Genomic DNA, 22,190 nt, shown 5'->3' with positions numbered 1-22,190 from the left:
TTGCAGCGCCGTGTAGTTTCCAAAAGCTTCAGATGAGCTTACTGCCTCCGTCATCAGAACGACAATCATCGCCAAAATTTTGGAGACAGCAAGTACCTCTGAAACGTCTGGAAACCACTAGCAGACTACACGACGCAACATCTTAAAAGATAATAATCTTTGTTGAGCTTGTAACAAGAATGCCTACAAGTCCATTTTCGCGTAGAAAGGTAGATTTCATACTCTAAGTGAAACGTTATTTAATTTTAATGCTGGTTAAACATGGAATATAATGCCATGTTCTTTGCTCTTTTCTTGCCTTAATGGCGCATGAAATAAATCCATTTAAACCTGTAATTTTTAGGGCGTCATAGAGATAAGAACCCTAGCATATAATATTTAAAAACATCCTTTGAGGAGTGTAATCGCAAATGGTTGTAACCATGATATTTATTGGACACTCCATTCTTAATAAGAGAGAAGATATAAATCAGTCGGCTGTTAAGAATTGTGCACCGTGTTAAAGGTTTTGAGATGTTTTCCGAGCGAATGCTTAAGATTCCATCTCATTTCACACCATCTCATTTCGCTGCAGCTGATGTTGTATTGTAGAACTAAGATAAACGATACAATAAATTGTAGTTTAAAATTAAAGAAACGCCTGACAAAACATTTTACCAGAAGATGATCCTATTCAGACTTCAGTTTAGTCGTATTTCAAATAGCACATCTAAAACAAATCTTACAGAACCAACTTCATTTCTACGCTGTTTGTTTTGTTTCTCAGCAGATGCGTTCCAGTCCTCATAGGACCATCAATTTTAGCTTACAGACTTGGCCCAGACCACTCCACTCTTTAAAATCACAATGCTACAATGTATCGATTACAAAACCAAATAATCAAAACAGTCCGATCTTTAAAATGTTTCAATGTGAGACTACTGCACAGCTCGGATCCTTTTAGATGATGGGTAATATTCCTTACTTATTACTAACATAATTGTTTGTGTCTACCGAATTTCTTTCATTATTGTTTATAAGATTTCGTAAAGATATCCACACGGCACAAAAGTTTATAAAATTAGTATATTTATATGCCCCCCCCCCCCCGCAAAATTCAGTGTCTGCTCGTCTGTTTACTTATCAGTTTGAGGTTATGAGAACGAATACAAAAGTTTTAAGCGAAACAGGGCTTTATCAAATTTTGTATCTTGGAGTAAACGGTTAGCAAAGTGGCAAAGCGGAAGTACGCGATTCGAATCTCCGGTTGGATTTCAGATTTCCTGATTATTCTTTTCGATTACCAAGAACTGGCTTTTTAAAGAACGTCCGTATCTTTTACCCGCGTGCCCAGTTCCTATTTGACTCTCTTTCCTCAGGACTCTGTCATTGCCACCAGACTAACGGGATGGATGTTGTCGGGATCCTCAGCCTCCAGTCCGGAAATGTTTAGTTTTGCTGCCTGCTTCCTGATTAAAATAATCGCTTCGAATCCTCTCCAAGCACTTCTATAATCATTATAAAAATGTCTACTGCCGGAAAAGACTCACTCGAAAATAATGAATGTCGTGGATAGAAACCTGTTTGATATTCCATCCCCATGTCAGTTTTCGCTGCGTACGTCTGAAATCTGACAGCATCATTGTTTCCCAAGCATTAAATTCTGAACAGGGATAGGGTAAATGTGTTGTAATCAAGATATTATATATCATAAACTATTACATTTACATATATATTTGTAGTATATGGAAATATATGTAACTGTTAGAAATAAACAAGAATATGTTGATTTTGACAAAAATGGAAACCCTGTTTTAAAAATACGATGGTAATTTAAAACGTAAGGGCACTATTGAAATATTTTTGTTGTATGACTGGCAACACTACAGAGGCCTGGTCATACTGTAGCTTAAGGTCAGACACTGATATGCTGCGAGTGTGGTTCAGTTGTCCATTTGTGCCGAATGAATGTGAAGTGTGAGATGGTTGCAACACCAGAGGTTTGCACCAAAGACAAACAACTTTAATTGCCATTTTTGCAGCAATTCCAGCAAGGGGTGCAGTACAGATTCCAAGAATCTTTGTTTGAGCACATTCCGTGTTTCGTTTGTTTTGTTAGTGGATTTTCGTCCTGTCTACATCAACCATACTGCTTCGGCTGTTTTTTTTAAACCTTCGATCCACTCGTACGTACTTCGTGTGGAGTACCTTGGTTCTGTCCATTCTTGGCAGCCAATTTTTCATTCATCTCTACCTCATTCAATCCATCGAGCACAAAAAGGTGCCTTTTTGCATGTTCGTTGTCCTTGGTGCAGACCTCTAGTGGAGCAGTCAGCCATACTCACTCGGCGCAAACGGACTACAGTTGAGACACACAACCAGTCTGGCCTTGAGTTACAACTCGACCAAGCCTCAGTAGAGTTGTCAATCGTACGACGAAGATATTCAATATTGTCCTTATATTTTTAAATTTTATTCATATTTACTTCACGGAACCCTCCCACGAAGCTCCAGTCCAGTTTATGTTTTGCATATATACTACAGAAATGTGTTATTAAGGTATGTAAAACGCTGTTTCAATTTTGGAGGTTGTATAGAGTTGAATATGATCGAGATATTGCTGTGAATCGAATTAGATAATGATTTGTAAGTAAGCATTCGTGGCCCGCTTGAAGGTGTTATTCGATCTTGGAAATAATACTAAAACGTAGCAAGATAATGGTGGATACAGCAGGGACCTCTGAAACGTTGGTAAACTTCTACCAGACTACACAACGCAACAACTCAGAAAACAGCCATCCTTACATCAACTTAGCGGGATAACTGGGGCTACTTTACGAGAAATGTGAATGATCTGGTGATTATGGTGATGAAGATAAAGAGGAGACATGAATCTCGTTAAGCTATTACAGAATATGAAGTTGTATGGTGGGTGATTATACATCAAGTAAGACGAGTAATTATGTTAATAATGAAACGTCACGCTTAAAAGTAGTCTTTAAATATATATGCTTGTCTCATTATAGATCTCTTTCATCTCACTTGGCTTAATTTTCTTTCTTTGACGCTAGCAAAGATTAAGTATAAACCTTATAATGAACAACGCAACGTGTAGAATGTACAAGCAATGAACATTGTACCCAAGCGCGGATTATAAAACTCTGCTTTTTTTTCGAATGAAGGCGGTTACAAAGGAGGCGTTAAAACGAAATGAAGCAACATATAAAATGGCAGGGAAGCAATTCATCTTCATTACGTAAAAGACGGCCCTTTCTTGTTCTGCAGAGCAAATGTCGTCCCCCCTTCCAGAATTGCACCAAAGAATCGAAACCCGTTGTCGCTCCGACATTTTCTGAATTGATTTGAAAGCAAACAAAGGTTCTGGACTAATTAATGGAGAAACGTTGTGAGGAGCTTTTGTCAACAGTCTACCATCTCACGCCAACTTGTGCTTGAAGTAATTATGCAGATCAATAAAGCATCAAAACAGAAACGCGACAATGCGAATTTTTTTCGCTGGTTTCGAAAGGATACCGTATCTGTGGGTGCGCAGTTCCTAAGCGGCTCCACCCTAATTACTTGTGAACCAGTGGACGTAACGCCATGAAGCATAAGGTACCGGCATGCGTCAAGGCATGTAACAGTCAAGGCGTCATGTCTGCGACATGACGCAAAGAAAGGAGCATAGTTGAAACGAATGAGATTATGAAAACCGCCGCACGCCGGTCTGAGTCATGATGCTGACGTCAGCTTCATGCTGCAGACACGTGCAGCGAGACTCGGCATGTTCCTTTTCTGTGCGTCAAGACTGAGACATCAGTACTCAAGTAACAGCACCAGTGTACGTTATCGACATGAGTGAAAAGCAAACAAATATTAAGATAGTGCAGACTGTTGAGAAATTCCCGGTAATATACGATTATTCGACCCTGGGCCACTCAAACAAGGAGGAAGTTGATAAAGCTTGGCATGCAGTTTCAAAAGAAGTAAACATACGATGGTAAATGCACTGATTAATTTTATTTTAATGAGCTAATGATTGTATTAACTATTATACACATTGAGCTTAAGCTCGTTTCGTACAAGTCTGCTCTCACTCACACATAAAACGAAAAGATTTATGTTAAAGTGTACTTGTTCTGCCAAAGAAGAGCTACATTTGGTTTCAAAAAGTAATGGTTCCTCATTTCAACGGCCTCAGTGGTTGCTCTTCTGCAGCAGGGCTGGAATATAGATACACAACTGCCTTTGTCATGGTCATCATCATCTTCACCTAAACTCTGCTCGCTAAATAAGCCGTTTTTTAACCTGATGAAGTTATGGAGGACACAGATTGCCCGTATTATATTGTCTGTTTTATTAGGTTTACACGCTATAGCCGTTCCAAGAATCAACTAGAAAAGATATGATAAGACGCAGACACTTGCTACTTCGGTGTGCGGACTCGAGTCTGAATCACGAATGAAGCAAAACTGCGTCTTTTGTCTCATGTCTTGATGATTGTCTTGACGCAATTGGTGTGCGGCCGCCCTAATAAAGACACGTCCAGACCTGACCCGTCCTTTTGAAATCTCCACGTGTGTTCAAAATCTCACTAGAATCATTTTGAGCTGAATACAATATAGTCGCGCTTTGATCTAACTCGTGTTACCTGCAGGATATTTTCTCGAAAAGTATAAAATCTCTCATCCGGTCAAAAAATTATCTACTTTCACACCAAATATACCACAGTCATCACCGGAACCACGAAAGTCCACAATGGCAGCATATCTTGATTCATTTCATTGTAGTGACATATAAGTTTCTCAAGACGGCGAATAAGAAAATGTCCATCTTACGGTTTTTCCGATAATTGATAAGCGTTTCAGATGTGTTTACTGCCTCCATCATGAGGGCGATAAGAGTATCACCCTGACGGTGAGTCAGTAAGTACCTCTGAAAGGCCGACCAATCTCTACGAACTACTGGGCTCACAGTCCCAGAAGAGTCATCCTCAGTTCCCTGCAGTCCCCGTCTTTACACTCTGTTTTTCGAAGATTCAGTTTTACGTTATCCTCCCGTCTGTACCTGTATCTCTATGTGGCTTCTTCCCTCGAGGTTTCGCGTTAGAAAGTATGTGCATTTCTCATTTCTTCCATGTGTGCTACATGTCCAACCGGTCTTATCCTTATATAACAGTGACTTGTATTTATCACTTCGTAATTACAGGATTTATAAGAGAAACGTCTTTCTGCTGTGAAATATGTAAATTCACAGCATTTCAGCTTAAAACTAATTCAACCTGAATTTTGGTAAGGTATTTTCTCCTTGTCAAGTTGGATTACGTAATGATATATTACTGTTTTGAAGAACAAAATGGGGTATAATGAGAGACTACAATAAGAATTTGAGGTCTCTGCTTGTATAGTAGGCCGACCCTAAAGATGGAGGTAATATGCTGTTTAGAAACGTTGGTATCTACCTCCAAGTTCACACTATATAACAACGAAGAAGACCAACATCGAAATCTTCCATCACCGTGAGAGCCTCAAATCTTATAGTTAGGAGTCTGTTCGAAATAAGTCAGAATGAAATAATATTAGCGGGAAAACACTCTCGGGTCGAGGGGGAACTCAAGGGACACTTCGTGTTCCTTGTTACGCTCTTTTAAAGCTTCCTCTAGTTCATTAGTACACTGCGTTGAATTCCGCAGATGGCGTATTCATAGAACGAATCGAGTACTATCTGTCGAACTTATTTTAATAAACAAAATTCTACGCCTTCGATTAAATACAATGTAGTAGATTCCGGTTAATTGAGCCATCGGTTAATCGGGGCAGCTGTTTATTTGGGATAAATCTTAAAGAAACAAACCTTTTTAACTCTACGTCAAACTTCGCATAATTGGGGCAGCCGCTTAATTTGGCCAAAGTGTTCTGGTCCCGATGTGTCCCAATTAACCGGAATCCACTGTACTAAAATCCTCAATTTCCCTCAGTGTTAGACATTCAGCCACTTTTTGCAGGTTTTTCTATCGTTACTCTCGATTCGGTCCATAAATGTACTTTAAAATTATGTCAAGTTACTTATCTTGATTCAGAGGTTTATTTAAAAGTTAGTTCCCTGCGGCCATCAATTCTTCGTATTCGGGATATCCCGGTTTCAAAACTGTGTTGGATTTATCTGCCCGCGGTTTTCCTCTGTTCTTCCAGTCGAATGTCAAGATATTACCTTCAAATAAGCGACTACAGCCTGTTTTAAAATCCTTAACTACTAACTACTCGCGATTTTCGATTATCGCATCTTGTTCGACAATATGTAACTTCAGGAGTTGTAACAGCATCGTTAAATAACTTATGAATCATCATCATAATTTTCCTCAGTTGGTTCCTATGCAACATATTTTGCGTCTAGTAAGAGAGGAGGAGGATTTCGTGGATGAACTGAAAAGAGTGGGTTGTAATTCGGTCGTGGCCTATTTTAAGATCTGTGTATTAGAAAAGTACGAAACCCGTCAGACAGCATTTTCCGGTATCAGACCGATATTGTAAAGAGAAAACTCGAACATACAGATTAGCCACATTACTTTGACAGCATTCTGAGTACTAATCTATCCAAAGATATTGTCTAAAAGTGTCAGGTTGTGGGAAATCATTCAACCCGATGTGGGTAAACTGGAAACTCAATTAAAACATGAATACCGGCATAATTGAATTTTGTGTTGTAATTGGAATCGGTAGTCGAACTACAGCACCGTCCGAAAACAAAAGGTGTGTCCAAAGCAATTAGTGATTTACATATAATATTCATTTTGGGTCACTGTTTTTTGTTTTTGGTAATTTCGTATTAATGACCGTAATTCAAGTTTCTTAAGCGAAGAATTTGTTTATTGAGATGACAAGTCATCGCTGCGTGAATAACTCCGAAACACGTCAGTTTTAATGACCCAGTACTAAGATACAAGGAATGCATAGCAGCGCTTATTTAACAAACTTTTTTGCACCGCTCCCAGATAAAATAAATAAAACTGCCATTCTGCCCGTAATTTAGTACTGGGTTCAAACCTGCTCCTCATTTCGAAAAATACCCTATAGATACACAGACAAATAGATGGACAAATAACATAGAGATTGGAGGTAATTAGAAAATAAAAGTTGAAGCTTTTTGACGGAAGGGAAATGCGAAGAATGTTACATACTGAGGATCTTTATGATATATATTCTATTAATAGATGGGCGTAACATATAGCACGCATGGTGGAAACGAGTTATGCAAACAGCTTTTTGTTTGGAATAATTCAAGCAAACGCATCACTTGGAAGACTTGAGCATAGATGGGAATGTGTGAGCCACATAGAATCAAGTGACCAGCAGGTAACTACCAACTGTTACAGGAGCACATGCGGCAGTCCCGCCAGTCCCGGCTGGACCAAGTGGGTAAACCGCAGAGCCTGAACCCTCCGAAGGTGGCGCCTGCAGGTCGAAGCCGCAGCAACAGCAGTTCAGCAGGCGGCATCGTGTCCCCGCGCCACCTGCTGCGAGGAGTCCGGTCCGACGCCGAGTCACCGCACCGCGGGGCCGACCCCGATGAATGCTATGTTCCAGGGGCTGGCAACCTCATGCCCATCCTCCTCGGGGCCAGCGTTCCTACAGACACGGCGGGTGTCCCAGCTAACGGAGACGCCGTGTTTCTGAGGGACGAACAGGGCCAGCAGCAGGCTTACGAGGAGGAGGACGATGACGACCTTGAGATGTCGGCCTTCCCACCTCCGGAGATGAGGGACAACGAGTGCCAGACCCGGGAGAGTCTGTTCATGAACACGAACTCTGATCGTAGCCTGACGCCGCCTCCACCGCCGCCCCCAGTGTCGTCACGCGGCAGACCCACACCCCAGCAGAGTGTGCCACCCCACAACAGCTCATCAAATACAAGCGCTTTCTCGACTTTCGGCTACAACAGGGAACGCCATGACGGGAGCGGTGGCAGTTCCAACCTGAAGAATAGTTCCCAGTCTTCCAGAACAGCCACCCTGCCCCCCCATCATCATCACCATCATCATCATCAGCACCCTCTGTCGCCAGAGTCACAGCGCTTCCGGGCGGAAGCAGTGATAGAGATGGAGCAGATGTCACCTCGGAGAGATGCGGGGGAAGACGCGGTACCGCCTCCGCCACGTCACGCCGCAGTCCCCCCACCGCCGCCAACTGCAAGTCGGCCTTTTAGCATCCAGTCGACCAAATCTGCACCAGACGTGATCGTAACGCACTGACAGCGGTGACACGCCGTGTGGGAGCCTTATCGGCGACGTCACCCTCGACAGTTCCTGCACACGGCCAAGTTAACCAAGCGACAGCTGGAACAGCAACAGCACCAGAGCAGGAAGGACGGCTGCACCCAGTATGACGTCAGGGACACGCTGGTCACGTGACGAATCCTGTCAGTAGAACGTGAGGAGACTTCGGCTTCATCTGTTACGGAGGGACTAGGCAACAAAGGAATGTCTTAAAATAGTCGTCATATTCGGTGATCAAAGAAACTGCAGCCTGGATACTGCGGCTTGCAGTGGTGTGTGCCAACCCAGAAGAAGCACAAAGTACAGGTTATGAAATGCGTGTTAAAAAAAGAACCGCAGATGGTAACTCCAAATAAAAATTGCAGGCGGTGAATAATCTTGAAGAGAAAATATTCCGTGAACGTGTTAATGAGAACAGCAGCCATTTCTGATAATGACAAAGGGCTTTCTAGTAAACCGTTCTGACGAAATTCAGTAGCAACTAATATATCACCACATTTAATGTTAAATAAGTCTCCCGTGATTAGCTTTTTAGAACGCCTTTCGTTTCCTTAAACATCGGTGTAAGGAAGAACTACTTTTAAAGTATTATTTAGATGAGCTTCTGACTTTATTTTCTTTGTACGGTGGACACTTATCGTCAAAACGTCGCCCCAACGTCGAAGCTTAGGCCTACATTTTTGTCTTTCTTCTCTGCAAATTCGTAACGACTTGAGAGAACAGAAAGAGGCAATATCTACTTCAGCGAATGAACGATCTGACCTCGTACAGCGAATGGCAGAACACTGTCATCTTGCTGTCTATAGTCAGGAGGTTTGCTCGTTCAAACCACTAAATCCAGATTTTGAATTGCAAGGTACACGATGTCGTCTGAAAAACTACTTTCTCAAATGTATTGAGTATGTAAGTAATTTATTTCAGACATTAATGACACGAGAAACTTAATTCCTTATCATAAATTACTCATAGACGTTAATCCAGCCAATAAATTCACTGCCTTTTATGGAGAACGAAGATCCTTATATGTGTTTAAATGAGCGTGGTACTAGATTTCATCTGAGCCAGTTTTATCCAACCCATTTTAATCCCTACCTCCTTAATATAAACTATAATATTTACGCCAACATATACCTAGCCCCCCAGGTGGTTTCTTGTCTTAAGGTATCCCATCTAAAATTTTGCGTGAATTTCTAATCTCCCCATGTGTGTTGTATATCCCACATATTTTATTTTCCTTTTGATTACCATAATAACATTGTGTGACGTTTACATATTAAGAAGTGCCTCATTATGAAGTTTTCTCAATTCCCCTTACTACCCTGACTCATTTCCAAAAACAAAAGGAAAGTCTTAGACGAAAAGAGAATATTTCACAGAGTGGCGAAGAAAGAGTTGATGAAACTAGGAACACAGCGTTCATGTTAATCATGTTAGCCACGTTTTCTAGGCTAACATTTCGAAAAACTGAAACTAGAAAGACTTCTGTTTCCTTTATTGGTTCATTTGTGCTCCATACACTGGAACAAAATAGAACCGATCAGAAAAAATGCATCGTTAGCCAGATGTAGCCTGCAAGGTCTCGCTCGCCCCAAGCGTAAGCCAAAGTAACTGACTGCCCGTAATGAGAAACCAAGTTTCACACTCATAAAAAGCAACGTGACTAAAGACGTAATGGTTTTGTATGTGTTAATCTTTTCGTTCTCACTAGCAGACGAGTTGACGAAGAATTCAGAATTGCTTGGTGGCCATTATTTCTCGAATTTCGTTTGATCTGGTATATGCAGACAGACTCGTGCATCAGCGAAACGCCCGGAGAAGGTGCATTTAGCCGACTTCCTTAGTGTATCGACGTAGATCAGTGGTATTCAACCTTTTTTGTTCGCGTACCCCCAGATATAATTTCTCTTCAACTTTGTACTGCCAAAGTTGTTGGTGTATAATTCAAGTTATACATAGTATATAATCTACATCTAAAATAAATTAAATAAATTGCATTACTGATTATTCAGTGTTTATCATAAAATAATAAATATTTTTTTAATTTCACGTACCCCCTAAGACGGTGGTCTAGCGGTTAGAACGCTGGCCTTGTAATCCTGGGGTCTCGGGTTCGATTCCCGGCGGTGCCCGAATTTATAACTAGTGTTGGGCAAGGCCGTGGTCTAGGCAACACGGAGGTTTCCTCCGGGGGCTTCTCCGGTTTCTCCGTGGCTTCCCAACAATTACTCCATTCACACACAGAAGAAGGCAATGGTAAACCACTTCTGGATCATCTGCCAAGAACGTATATGAACAGGTCCCAGGTTCCTATTCATATGGACCCGTCGTCAGACAGAACACTAAATAATAATAATAATAATAATAATAACCCCCTAAGATGTCTTCGCGTACCCCCGGGGGTACGCGTACTCCAGGTTGAAAACCACTGCCGTAGATGAAAGTAAATTTTTCGCGGGCCAGCCCAGTTTTGAATACCCGAATGACATGTCCGGATGATTCTTAGGGCACTGAACTTCCATGTTAGGACTCCAAGGTAATTTTGCATTGAATTACATGTGAAAGCGAACGTGATTAAATAAAGATCCAAGAATGTGGAAGGACGTGATCGTTACGTACTTTGATAATTTTCCACGATCATCTTTGGTGAAAATGTTTATCCAAAATTTAATAGCTCTGTAGTGTGGTATTATTACATCCCTAGAAAGTTTTTAAAAATTCTAATTACATTTTATAATGTCATAGGACAAATATTTCTCACAGAGCAACTACAATATAATGTGTTGCTGGGAAAATAATTACTTCAGCCCGTGTTTGGAATTAAGAGAAAGTAATATTTCCAAAATATGAGCTACGTGCATTATAGTTTTGAGATCTATCTTAGGATATTTAGAGAAATTACAGGCGTTATATACATAAATGTATTTTCTATACGTGTACCTCATCCTAATTTACACATTACATTTAATATGCAAACGTTTCTTGCATATTTTACAATATTTTGACAGTTTTGTTAAATATTGTAAAGTATAGTGAAGGGAAAAGGTTTTATTGTTCGCAGTCACAACTGCAGTTCACAATTTAGTAGTCGTCTGTCGACATATCACAAGAAAAGAAGGATAAAAGTAATCGATCTGGTTAAATATGTTAAAAATATTCATAGGTCTCTTTTCGAGAACGATAGTTTACACTTCCAATGTTGTTGAGCGTGTGCTTTTAGGTTTACGTGCATCGAATTCCAATAAATCTGCTCAGGGGTTTATCGCCCGGTAGACAAGCCACTTTAGAAATCTCCGAAAATTAGCGAGATTTGAATTTATTGGGAAATTAAATAGCTTGGCCCCACAAAGTGTGTTTTTAAGTCTATACGAAGAGTCGGTTCACCGAGTTACAGACTAAACGGGAGCGTTTGTTTTACATGAAATACGCGTAGGGCTACTAACGTAAAAAGATAATCTAAAACCTTGTAGCTTTGTATGTGTACCTGTATTTAAAAATAGGTTTAAGTTCCTTTAACATTTGTTTTGCATGGTATTAGCCGTGTTCTCTTAGTCTGACTAAGAACAAAAATTACAAGGAGGGTTAATTAAAGTGTTTGGATATAAGGGGAAATAAATTAAATTGGTTCATTTAGTACATTGCGTAACGAGGAACGTTTTGATTTAAACAGACAAATTGTGTTGTTGAGTTAGTAAAGTCAGAAACGTTGGAGAGGCTGGGCAAGGAGAGAGATTTTTGCCGGGGAGACTTCTGGAAAAGTGGATGGTTACGTAAACTTAGAATATCAAGAAGTAAGAAGTGAGAATGGAAGGTGGATAATATTGACACATTAACTTTCCCTAACGTCGGATGCTAAAATTCTGATTTTTAAAATCAGGGAGTTAGTAAATAAAAACTTTTTTACTTTCAGACAGCTTTTAAGAAGCTTTTACGTAAAACGTGGTTTTTAAAATCAAAAGCGTAATAGAGTCATGCAGATTTTGTCTGTACATAGATGTAAGTGATAACGAAGTACAGACTTACATAATTGGAGTAATTGCTTCTAAATCTTTTTGGCCACGGTTTAGTAAGAAGTGATGCTTAACACTTTACCTTGGTGTGAGTTATAAATTTATTTTATTTTAGACGGGTTGTATTTACATAGTATAATGTTACAAACTCTTTGTAACTGCCCTAGCTTAGTTAATAGTTTTCTCAAAAATATATACTCAAAATATTTATTGAAACGACTTGAGGCACGCTGGCATATCATGTTGAAAATTCCATGGATAAAAGTTATAAGTTTCTTCAAAATACATATGTACAGAATATGCACAAAGCTCACTCATTTTGAGAAAATTATTATTACGAAAATATTTTTGTATAGTTTGTATTTTACCCAAAAGTTGCATTTAACCTTTTTTGTTCATATTTCTTCATTCTTCGTTTGCATGAAGAATGTTAAATTCGACGTCACAGTGTAAGAAGTTCCTTACGAGAAAGTAGTTTTTCGTAAGACGGCGGTGGCATGCTACGAAATAAAACTTATAGGCTGTTAACATTGTCGCATATGTTACAACATAAGAACACAGATCATTAGTGAGATAATTCAAAATTTACTGTAAACGTAACTTCTGCAGTAACAAATCAGGAAGATATTAAACAAATGGCCACACAACAGATTCCGGAGCTTTCTCACTGCTTTTTCATAAAATATCGGAATTTCGACTCATAATTATAATGTTCAATAAATCCTATTGTAACGTACAACGTCGGCTGTAGATTATGAACCATGTCGAATGTTCAGGGTGAAGGTGGCAAATGTAATGTTTGTCGAAACGTTCGGTAGCTAACGTCCACCATTCGAAGCTGCTTATCCCCGAAAGCCGAAGTTACACAATTAATTCCACCCTCGAAAAGCTTTTTTAAAATGTTAATAGTGGATTTGTTGTATCTGACGCAGTGTAGTCTTGTAAGTGGTTCTTCAGGAAGGTTAGTAACCACCTGCATCGCTACTCAGAAGGCCACAATTTACATTTTCTCCGCCGTGAACAACAAATCTCACTCTTGTAACAATTTTCTTTTAAGGGCTTGGAATATTTTGCTTTTATCTAGCCACAGTAGTGAGTTTGTTACAGGTTAAGAGACGAAATTAGTATGTCTGAAATAATATTAAAATTATTATATTTAAAGACGATCTGTGAATAGAGAGTAATATTTCGTTAGCCAACAAAAACCATTTTAGTTACCTGCAACGATGTTGAGTATTTTTAAACTTTCATCCAGTCAGCCATTAATGTCTTGCAAATATATCTACACTACAGGTAATGAAAATCAGATGGGGTATCTGAAATAACATGATCAGTTCTTTGAGTTAAAACGTTCTTGCAGGCAGTCCCTTATCGATACACTTTAGTACTGCGTCTCAGGGTTAAATTATATTCTAAATGAAAAGAATTTTGAGAACGTGTAATTGGAACAATACAATGCTATATTGTGGTAAACTGAGCGACTGTGTGTAGTGTATGTGTTGCCGGCCTCTGACGCCTGAAAATATCTGAACTAGCAGCTCTGCAATTGCGTAAGAAGTTTGTGGCATTTCAGATACTATATTGAAAGTGGTATGGCTAAAACATGGACGATGATGGTGTGTATTTTTAAACTCGCATGAAGAGTTGTGGATGTTGAAGTAGTGTAACACTTTCCAGTTATAACTACAGAAACTGGCGTTATACATTTTAATTTGTGATTTTACACTACTTTTCAAAATATGTTTTTACCATTAACTGCTACTTCTGGTGATATCGCACAGTTTTTATTATATTAGCGAACTTAAAAAAGTCACATTATATCTGCGGTTTACAAGAAAACTGCCATAAGTAACATCATGATGCTGATGTTTCAAAATATGCAATATTCATTAGAAATTTAAGGAATGCTAGATAGGACTACAAATTCCAACACTGTAACAGTCTTATTTTCACGGCCGCACTTGATGAAAGCTGTTTTATATCATGTTACAATTTTAGATACGAATTACTTCTCTGTTATGTTTCCAGGGCGTGAAAGCTATATTTATTTACGTATCTTCACATTATGATGCATACCGTTCTAATATAGGCCTTGTGATTTATATTGTAATTTATGTTAATTCTTATAAGGATTATTGATTTACGATCTCAGTTATTGATTCACGATCTCACGAGCGTGGAGCTGAAAGATTAGATAAAATTAATACAACGCGAATTGCAATAAAGTTCACGGTATACGAAATTAGATTTGCGGCTTTCAGTCGTGTTGTGACGTCACGGAACGAACGGGTCAAATCAAGCGGGTCACTCGGGCGTTCGATTGAATCCGTGTCTTGATTCGTCGTTCACTTTGATAAATCTTTGCACAGACACCAGTTGTTCGGTGTCTCTACTAGTCTTCGTTCACCGACCGGTCCTAACCTGTGGGCGGCAATACGGAATCGAATGCTCGCCGTCAGTTTTAATCATATTCTAGATTTAAGAGTTAATTTAAATAAACTGTACAGTTTATAACTTCGTTTGATTTTAATTATACATTTAACTGTGAAATATTTTGTATTTCAGTTATTTCTGTAGATCCATTCACCATGATAAGAAAACTAGTGGCACGTAATACCAGAATAATACTATGGAATTTAAAGTCACATCTGCATTTTTTAAAACCGGTACCCAATGTAAAATTAATAAGATACTGGGATACTGGGAACGACCCGTTCTTCAAGTGCCTGAGCACTGCAGGTCCAAACGTTTCGTTTGCTTGATCTGTAGAGATTCGGTAGGACTCCTTGGATGAGGGATCGGCCCGTCGCAAGGCCTTTACCTGTACACAGGACAGCACAACACAGAAAAACGCGGACAAACATCCATGGCTTGAGTGGGATTCGAACCCACGGTCCCAGAGACCAAGCGGCACAAGGCCCACGCCTCAGACCGCGCGGCCACTGCGGACCCCGAAAATTAATAAGAGGACGGGGTAAATAAATGGGTCACTGATGTGACTCAGTATGAATTAATCTAATTTCAGCACAAACCCACTTTTCCCATCTATAGTTAACACATTGTCTTCGAATCCATTATATTTTATAACATATATTGTATCGTATACTTTATAAAGCCAATAAACAAGTGCGGAAAATTGCTTTAATTCCGGAAAAGCAGACTCTGACAACACCAAGCAGCTCTACTCTCGTGAATTTATGAAACGTTACTAACCGGCCTATACATTGATTTAATTAATTGTATTATAATTAATCCAACACTGAATATTGGGATTAGTAATTCATTTAGTCTTGTAATTGAAAAGATCGTCTAGTAGACGAGAACTTCGACACAGTAGATTGCATATTAGAATGTATGTCGAATTTTGCTAAAATTGTAGCCATCTCTAGTACGTGCTGTACAGATACGCGAAATCTTTTAATTCTACTGACTGTCAGATGTGATGTAATGTGAGATATTTTATACCGAATAGTAAATATCCGTTGAGCTGATCTTGTGTCTGGAAGCAAAGTTGTTTGCGGTTCGTTTCAAAAGCTGATGTTTTAAATAATAACGCCACTGATTAACGCATATGGTTTGTGCCTTAATGGTTAACAGCAGTAAATCATTTGAATGAAGGTAAAACATAACATAAAATTTACATAAGCCTAAAATATTTCAGAGAACAGACATCGGAGTTTAATGTCGTATGGCTATCGCAAGATTTAACGTTAAGAAAGTTAAAACATAAAGATAAATATCGATAATATAGGCAACAAAGCTTAGGAATAATTTCATTTTTTGCAGTCAAAATATGATATATATATTGTTACTATCGACTGCTAAAATATTATTACCAATTAAGTCTGTAATTCTTTTGTAGAATGTATTATATTATAATGTAGATATTGTAAAAAACAATATTATTGTAATTCTGTAATTTTTGTAGTTAATTTATTTTCAAAATTAATTCATGTAAACAGTATGGCTGGTTTGTAAATTTAGTACATGTTTATTTTATAACGTTGAAGATAAATTTATTGTAATAATGTTTATTTATTTTTATTAGGAATTGCATAGTTAACACTTCAAACGTTGGCCACCATTTCGTGTATTACGCATGTTCTAGTTCGGAAATACAACTGAGAAATATTGAAATCTTATTGTAGAATGTTTCCACGTGAGGATAAGATGTCGCTATATCCAACGCTGCCTTGCAACAACCAACAACCCGTAATGTTATTCGTTATAATTTTATATTGTTTGTAAACGTTTGTGACAAATGAACGCATGAAAAATATTTATGTTCCCTTTTTGAGATAAGCTGTACACGTTGAAGGATGAATAAACTCTACTACTGCAATTCAATCTTTTTCCTTTAATTGCCAACATTTAGGTGCATTATATTTATTTTGCCAAGCATCTAACACATCCTCAGTGATGAAAACATTCTCGCTTCATTTAATTAAATTAGTATTTAGACAATTTTAATTTTGAGTGCATGCCTATTTTCGCGTTATCTGGTGTATGAGTCAGTATATTTTACGATCGTTAATATATTGCCTTGAAAATCTAATGTAGTGAAGTAGATTTCATCTGTAGATATTCCAATGGAAAGACAATGTGTTGTATACAGTCATGTTAACTTTGTGTGATGCCACAAATATTTGGCTTAAAATTTCAAATTAGGGTGGACTTGAGATTTGTTTTTCTCATAATGCTTCGCGCCGATGAGAGGCTTGTACCGAAAACAGGATTCTGTTCCAAAATTACGTATTTTGTTCGTAGCACGAAAAGAAGTTCAAACGTTTCGAAACAAAATCGACCACATGAACTACTATTTATAAAAGTACGTAAGTACGTAGTCAATTGTTAAGTTTTCTATAACATCAGTAGTTCTGTATAAGCTTGGCCTTAGTATGACTCCTTTTCCTTTATTAAACTTAATATCTAATTACAACGTCTTTACGCCACTGGAAAGGGTTGGGAGAATTTAAAAGACCATGCCCTTTGATAGTACCAAAAACATAAAACAGGTTTCAGAGCCAACCAGAAGCCTCGAGCATCATCCTGTACTCGTATTAGTTTTATAATTATCTTTAAGAGACTCGCGCCAGCTACTTGAACCTCATTAAAACTAAGACATGGTAATTAAAATCATCCAGAAATATTCATGTCGTAGGGAACAAATTTGGATCACACATCACTGACAAATTGTGTAACATATCATTAACTGTGTGATAAAGTTGCACTTTGTCATGACTATAATTATCATTATAAAGTAATTATCTGAGCCGAACATATTTACTACATTTACCTACGCGAATTCAACGAGAAAATGCTGATAGCTTGGGTTAGAAAAGGCAAGCAATCACAAAGAACCGTTCGTTACTTTGACGGTGTCTTCAACCTTTGTCTCCTTTCTCCGTTTTCTTTCTTCTCTATCTCCTTTCCCGTTCTTCTTCTCTTCCGTTTCTTTTTTGTCTTCTTCACTTCGTCGTATCTCATTTAAGCAACTTTAATTCTTTGTTATTGTTCTGAGCTTTCCTACCTAAAATATTCAGAAGTCGGCCTGTTAGCTGCCCCGAGTCTGTATGTCCACCTCTCTACATGTTAACAACTCGAGAAAGGCCGATAGAATTTCCATGAAGTTCAATATAGGATAATTTTACTAAAACATGCCGGCGCCTCTCAATTTGGGCAAAATTCAAACAATATCGGTCTCTTTACATAAAGAATTGCGTGTGGTTCTGGGGGCAACGAAAGTGACTTGATGGGGGATTCCATAGTCGGGGAATCCCTCGTCGAGAATACCATCAGCGGCGCGGTCACTCCGTGATGGCGCAGTCGTCCTCAGGCAGGCCGCTTAATCTGGATGTACAGAAGTCTCCTTCCAGTCTGGTGGATGAGGGAAAATTGATTATTATTACCTGGCTTGTCATAGCGCCATCATCGTCTGATTTGTAAGATTTGAGGTTTTCACAGCGGTGAGTATGAAGATTTCTGTCTTCTGGGTTGTTGCACCGTGTAGTCATCAGGGCGATTCATTGATGAATCGCCCTGATGACGGAGGCAGTATGACCTCAAAAACGTTGGTAAATATCTACCACACTACACGGCGCAACAACCCAGAAGACAGAAATCTTCATCGTCTGATTTATTTTAGTCAAATAATTAAGTTTGTTCCTTTGTTAGTATGTTGTAAATACGTTAGTGGTAGTTTGCTATTGTGTCAGCTGCTTATGCCTTATTTGTCTGTAACATAGCCGTAGGTTCTCTGAAGATAGTAATGTAAACCCCCGCGCAGATGGTATCCGCGTCGTCAGAAGGGCTGACCTTTATTTACGTTCTAAGCTGTTATTAATTAGCATCTTGCGCTTGCTATAGCCTTCTAGAAAAACTGATAACACATCTTCCTTGTTCTTGTTGCTGGAACATCTCGCGAAGTGTAATATGCTGAGAAAACGGCGGACGAGCCATAAGAAGGTTACCGAGGAGAATTTTCCGCTTGTTTGAGTTTGTTTTCCACAGAAGTAATTAGCCGTCTTCCTGAGAATACTCGTAATAAAAACGATGGATAAAAGGGAAAGCAGAAAAAGTTACCGGAAAATTAGCTGCGTTACTTTAGTACATTATTAACCAGAAACTTTACTCGGAAAATATATTTTCCTGAAAGACGTAGACAAACGCTAGCCTACTGCTTTCAGAATACTAACTGATGCATTTGACTAACGAATGTTCTGAATTTCTGACAATAGCGCCTTTTATTAAATAGTACCAATATATATATGAGTATATATATGAGTGGGATATGGAGAATGTATGGACAGCTACGTAGTTACTAGGCTAGCGGAGACGCACTGCGTTTTCTTTGGATTAGGTACTGAAATTATAAATATAGTTTAGACTCTAAACTTTAGAGGGACTTACGCTCCAAGGAATTAAGCAGGCGGGTAGTCAACTGCTTATTGAATTGTGTGCCTAATTACTTATTTACATAGCTAGCCGGACAGTTATGTGGTTATTATGTTACCCGTCTTATTAGTTAGCTATTTGGTTTGTTAATTAGCTCAATTATTTAGTTAAATTCCTGGATATTTAACTGGTTATTCCGTTTAGTAGCTAATTACTTATTTACATAGCTATCGAGCTTTGTTTAGTTAGCTACATCTTTAATTATTTCAGTTAATTAGGTAGTTAACAAATTGGTAGATCGGTTATGTAGCTAATTAAGTATTAATACGTTCAATCAAACGAAAAGTTGTAATGACATCTAGGATTTAATCTGACAGGTAATTCTGTATATCGTAGTGGAGGAATTAATAAAATTCGTGTGGAAATTAAAAACTACCCTAAGCCTGTAAGTTTGCTAGTAAGCTAGTTTGTTTCTTGATTACTTATCTCTTAGTTACCCAGTTAGCTACCAACATGTACAGATACATAGGCACTTTATTAGCTAGCTTGTAGTCTTATTAGTTAACTAGCTGAATGTCTCGTTAGTTTCCAAATTGAGTAGTTAGCTAGTTTCTTAATAGTTTATTAGAACTTACATGGTAATGTCACAGTCTTAATATTTATCTACACAAATAAGAACCGTCGAGACCACTTTGCGCATTACCTAAATGCATACCGTTGTTTTGTTGCTTGGAATTTGCTTAATGCACCGAGCATTTTAAATTTCCAGAAGGCCGTACACCAACTATTCTAATACAAAATTGATTTTAGGACGGTGATCCTATAGAAATCCTCACCTTTCTTCATGGAACGCCATGGTTTCGCGTGAGATAGGGATAACCTTTCTAACATATCAGCAAAAGTGATAAGGTGTTTGGTATTGTGGAGGTACCCGTTCATATTCCGACTGGTGTTTAGGTATGGCGAAAAAAATTTCCGTGACCCTCTCCAGTCGGTTCTGGAGAATTCCGGGTTAATGCCTTATAATAAGACACAACCAGATCCACAATTGCTTTTCGATTGACACATCATCCTGTTTAATTGTTCTCTTATCACCCTTTTACGACAGATAATCACTTTAGTTGGTACAGCGTCGATAAATACCATATAAAATACTTAATTAGCCATTAGCACAGTGAACGTAACACAGTCCTTTCCACCCCTAAAATTCTATTAGATCTGCATACGAGTTTTAAACTGCTTTTTTGCGTTTTGAACAATTAACCTACGGAGCTTGAATGTAGCAACTCTGAATTTTTGTTCAATATATCAGCACACATCAACAAATATGTTGCCGATATTGTGTACTGCCTAATCAGCCTTATAACTTAACCAGGCGCTCCGGTATTATTAATCTCATATAGATCGCATATTAATTATTAACGACGTAAAATGTAATATTATGGAAACTGTTGTTTAATATGAATGAATAAAATGTACTCGTAGCTTTACAACCTTCCAGTGATATGGAAATGAAATGTTTTTGCATACAGTGCAAACAATTACAAGCCATTTTGATGAAGACACAGATATCTAAACTCACGAATAGCGACAGTAAATGGAAAAATAATTTTTGCTCTTGTCATGTCCGTCCGTCTGTCCGTAAATAACAAGAACAAAACTAATGTACTAATTGGGTAGAGCTCTGTATGATAAACCTGCACTACATTTTGTCGGTCGGTTTTTATTTTGGTTTAGTTTAGTACATTTAAGGATCACTTTACTTAAGGGCATAAGAAACATTACTTTAGGTATGAGTCATTTGACAGATTTTAATAAAATTTAACATGCAGCAATTCTATCAGTCTTATACAAATTGAAAAACAGAGAATAGGTACAGATTTTTTTTTAAATTATACATGGTATTATGGCGACGCAGAGTAATTGTTGACGTCTGAAAATTTCGCAGAAATGTTGATTAAATGTCATTGTAAATTCATTTTGCGGGATATTTCAGATGGTTAGCTTGAAGTGCCAGTAGATGGCAGAACAGGCTTATCTTTTATTTTCTTCCTTACATTGTGATGCATAAAAGATGTACAAAAAGGACCATTGTCAAAACGGCATATCTCGTTCGTAGCATCCAGAGTGTTAAGATAAACACTGTTTTGGAACTTTGCGCTCATTGCTAAGATTTGATCGAATACTGCTCACTTACGTATCCAACGCAAAAAATGATAGTAATTTGAAGGAGAAAGTGAAGTCGGAAAATGAGATTAAAGTGGAGGAGAAGAGAAATAATGGTGTAAAAGGAAAACAGTACAAGAACAGTATTAGTAGTCTGGAAGAAATGACCATTAAGCTGCTGAATTGAGGGCTAACCGCTGTGGGTTAAATGGTGATCAGCAAGCTCTTGTTCTCGTCTCCGGTCCCCCCCCCCCCCGGCCAATTCGAACCAGATCTTGGAAGGTTCAGACGATTTTGCATAACCCCCCCCCCCCCCCCGTCGCGTAATATAAGGTAGGATAGGATATTTAACATGAGAGGAGCGTTTTAATTACATTGTTCACTGAAGTAAACGGCAACTAAGAGTTCTCCAAACTAATAGTTACTTCAGAAACTCGCATTATCTTTACGCAAGATTACGTTAAACTTAAACAAAATCAGCCAGTACAACAGTTACTAAGTAACTAACTAAATAATTAGTCCTGTAATTTAACTGGATATCAAACGCATGACACACGGTCTTCTTAGAACTCTAGACATTATTCACCCCATCAAAAGATTCCTTGTTGTGGAACCCAAAAGATCTTTATCGCCGTAATATAGTCCCGCGACTAAATTATATTCTGAGCCAGCTCAATCCATTTCACATCACTATAAGCGTATTTTTTATCTACTGTTTTGCTATTGAAACCTACGTCTCGCAAGTGAAAAATGATGGCTTCAAATCTAAACAACTTTTGTAGACCCCCATACGTACTGTAATTTAAATTTATTAGATGTGTAAGGAGAGGTCCGTATTATGTATTTATTTATATAGTTTGTGCGAAAAACAC

General features: G+C 38.3%; 1 protein-coding gene across 6 annotated transcripts in view; it reads left to right on the top strand.

Annotated features, from left to right (window-relative positions):
- The window catches only part of Neto (Neuropilin and tolloid-like), a 304,172-nt gene extending 287,567 nt beyond the window's left edge, over positions 1–16,605 (top strand). For all 6 annotated transcript variants that reach the window (XM_087343435.1, XM_087343436.1, XM_087343431.1 and 3 more), the window contains one exon: positions 7,352–16,605. In XM_087343435.1, coding sequence (XP_087199561.1) covers positions 7,352–8,227 — 876 coding nt within the window. In that variant the 3' untranslated portion in view covers positions 8,228–16,605. The remainder of the gene's footprint in view (positions 1–7,351) is intronic.
- Positions 16,606–22,190: the final 5,585 nt, after the last annotated feature.

Source organism: Zootermopsis nevadensis, unplaced genomic scaffold (assembly GCF_977971745.1).
Source record: "Zootermopsis nevadensis isolate Lab colony 2312 unplaced genomic scaffold, Znev_1.0 Znev_ptg000006l, whole genome shotgun sequence".
In the NCBI taxonomy this organism is placed as follows: Eukaryota; Metazoa; Arthropoda; class Insecta; order Blattodea; family Termopsidae; genus Zootermopsis; species Zootermopsis nevadensis.
The sequence above is the reverse complement of the archived record's forward strand: the minus strand, read 5'-3'. Positions and strand labels throughout refer to the sequence as shown.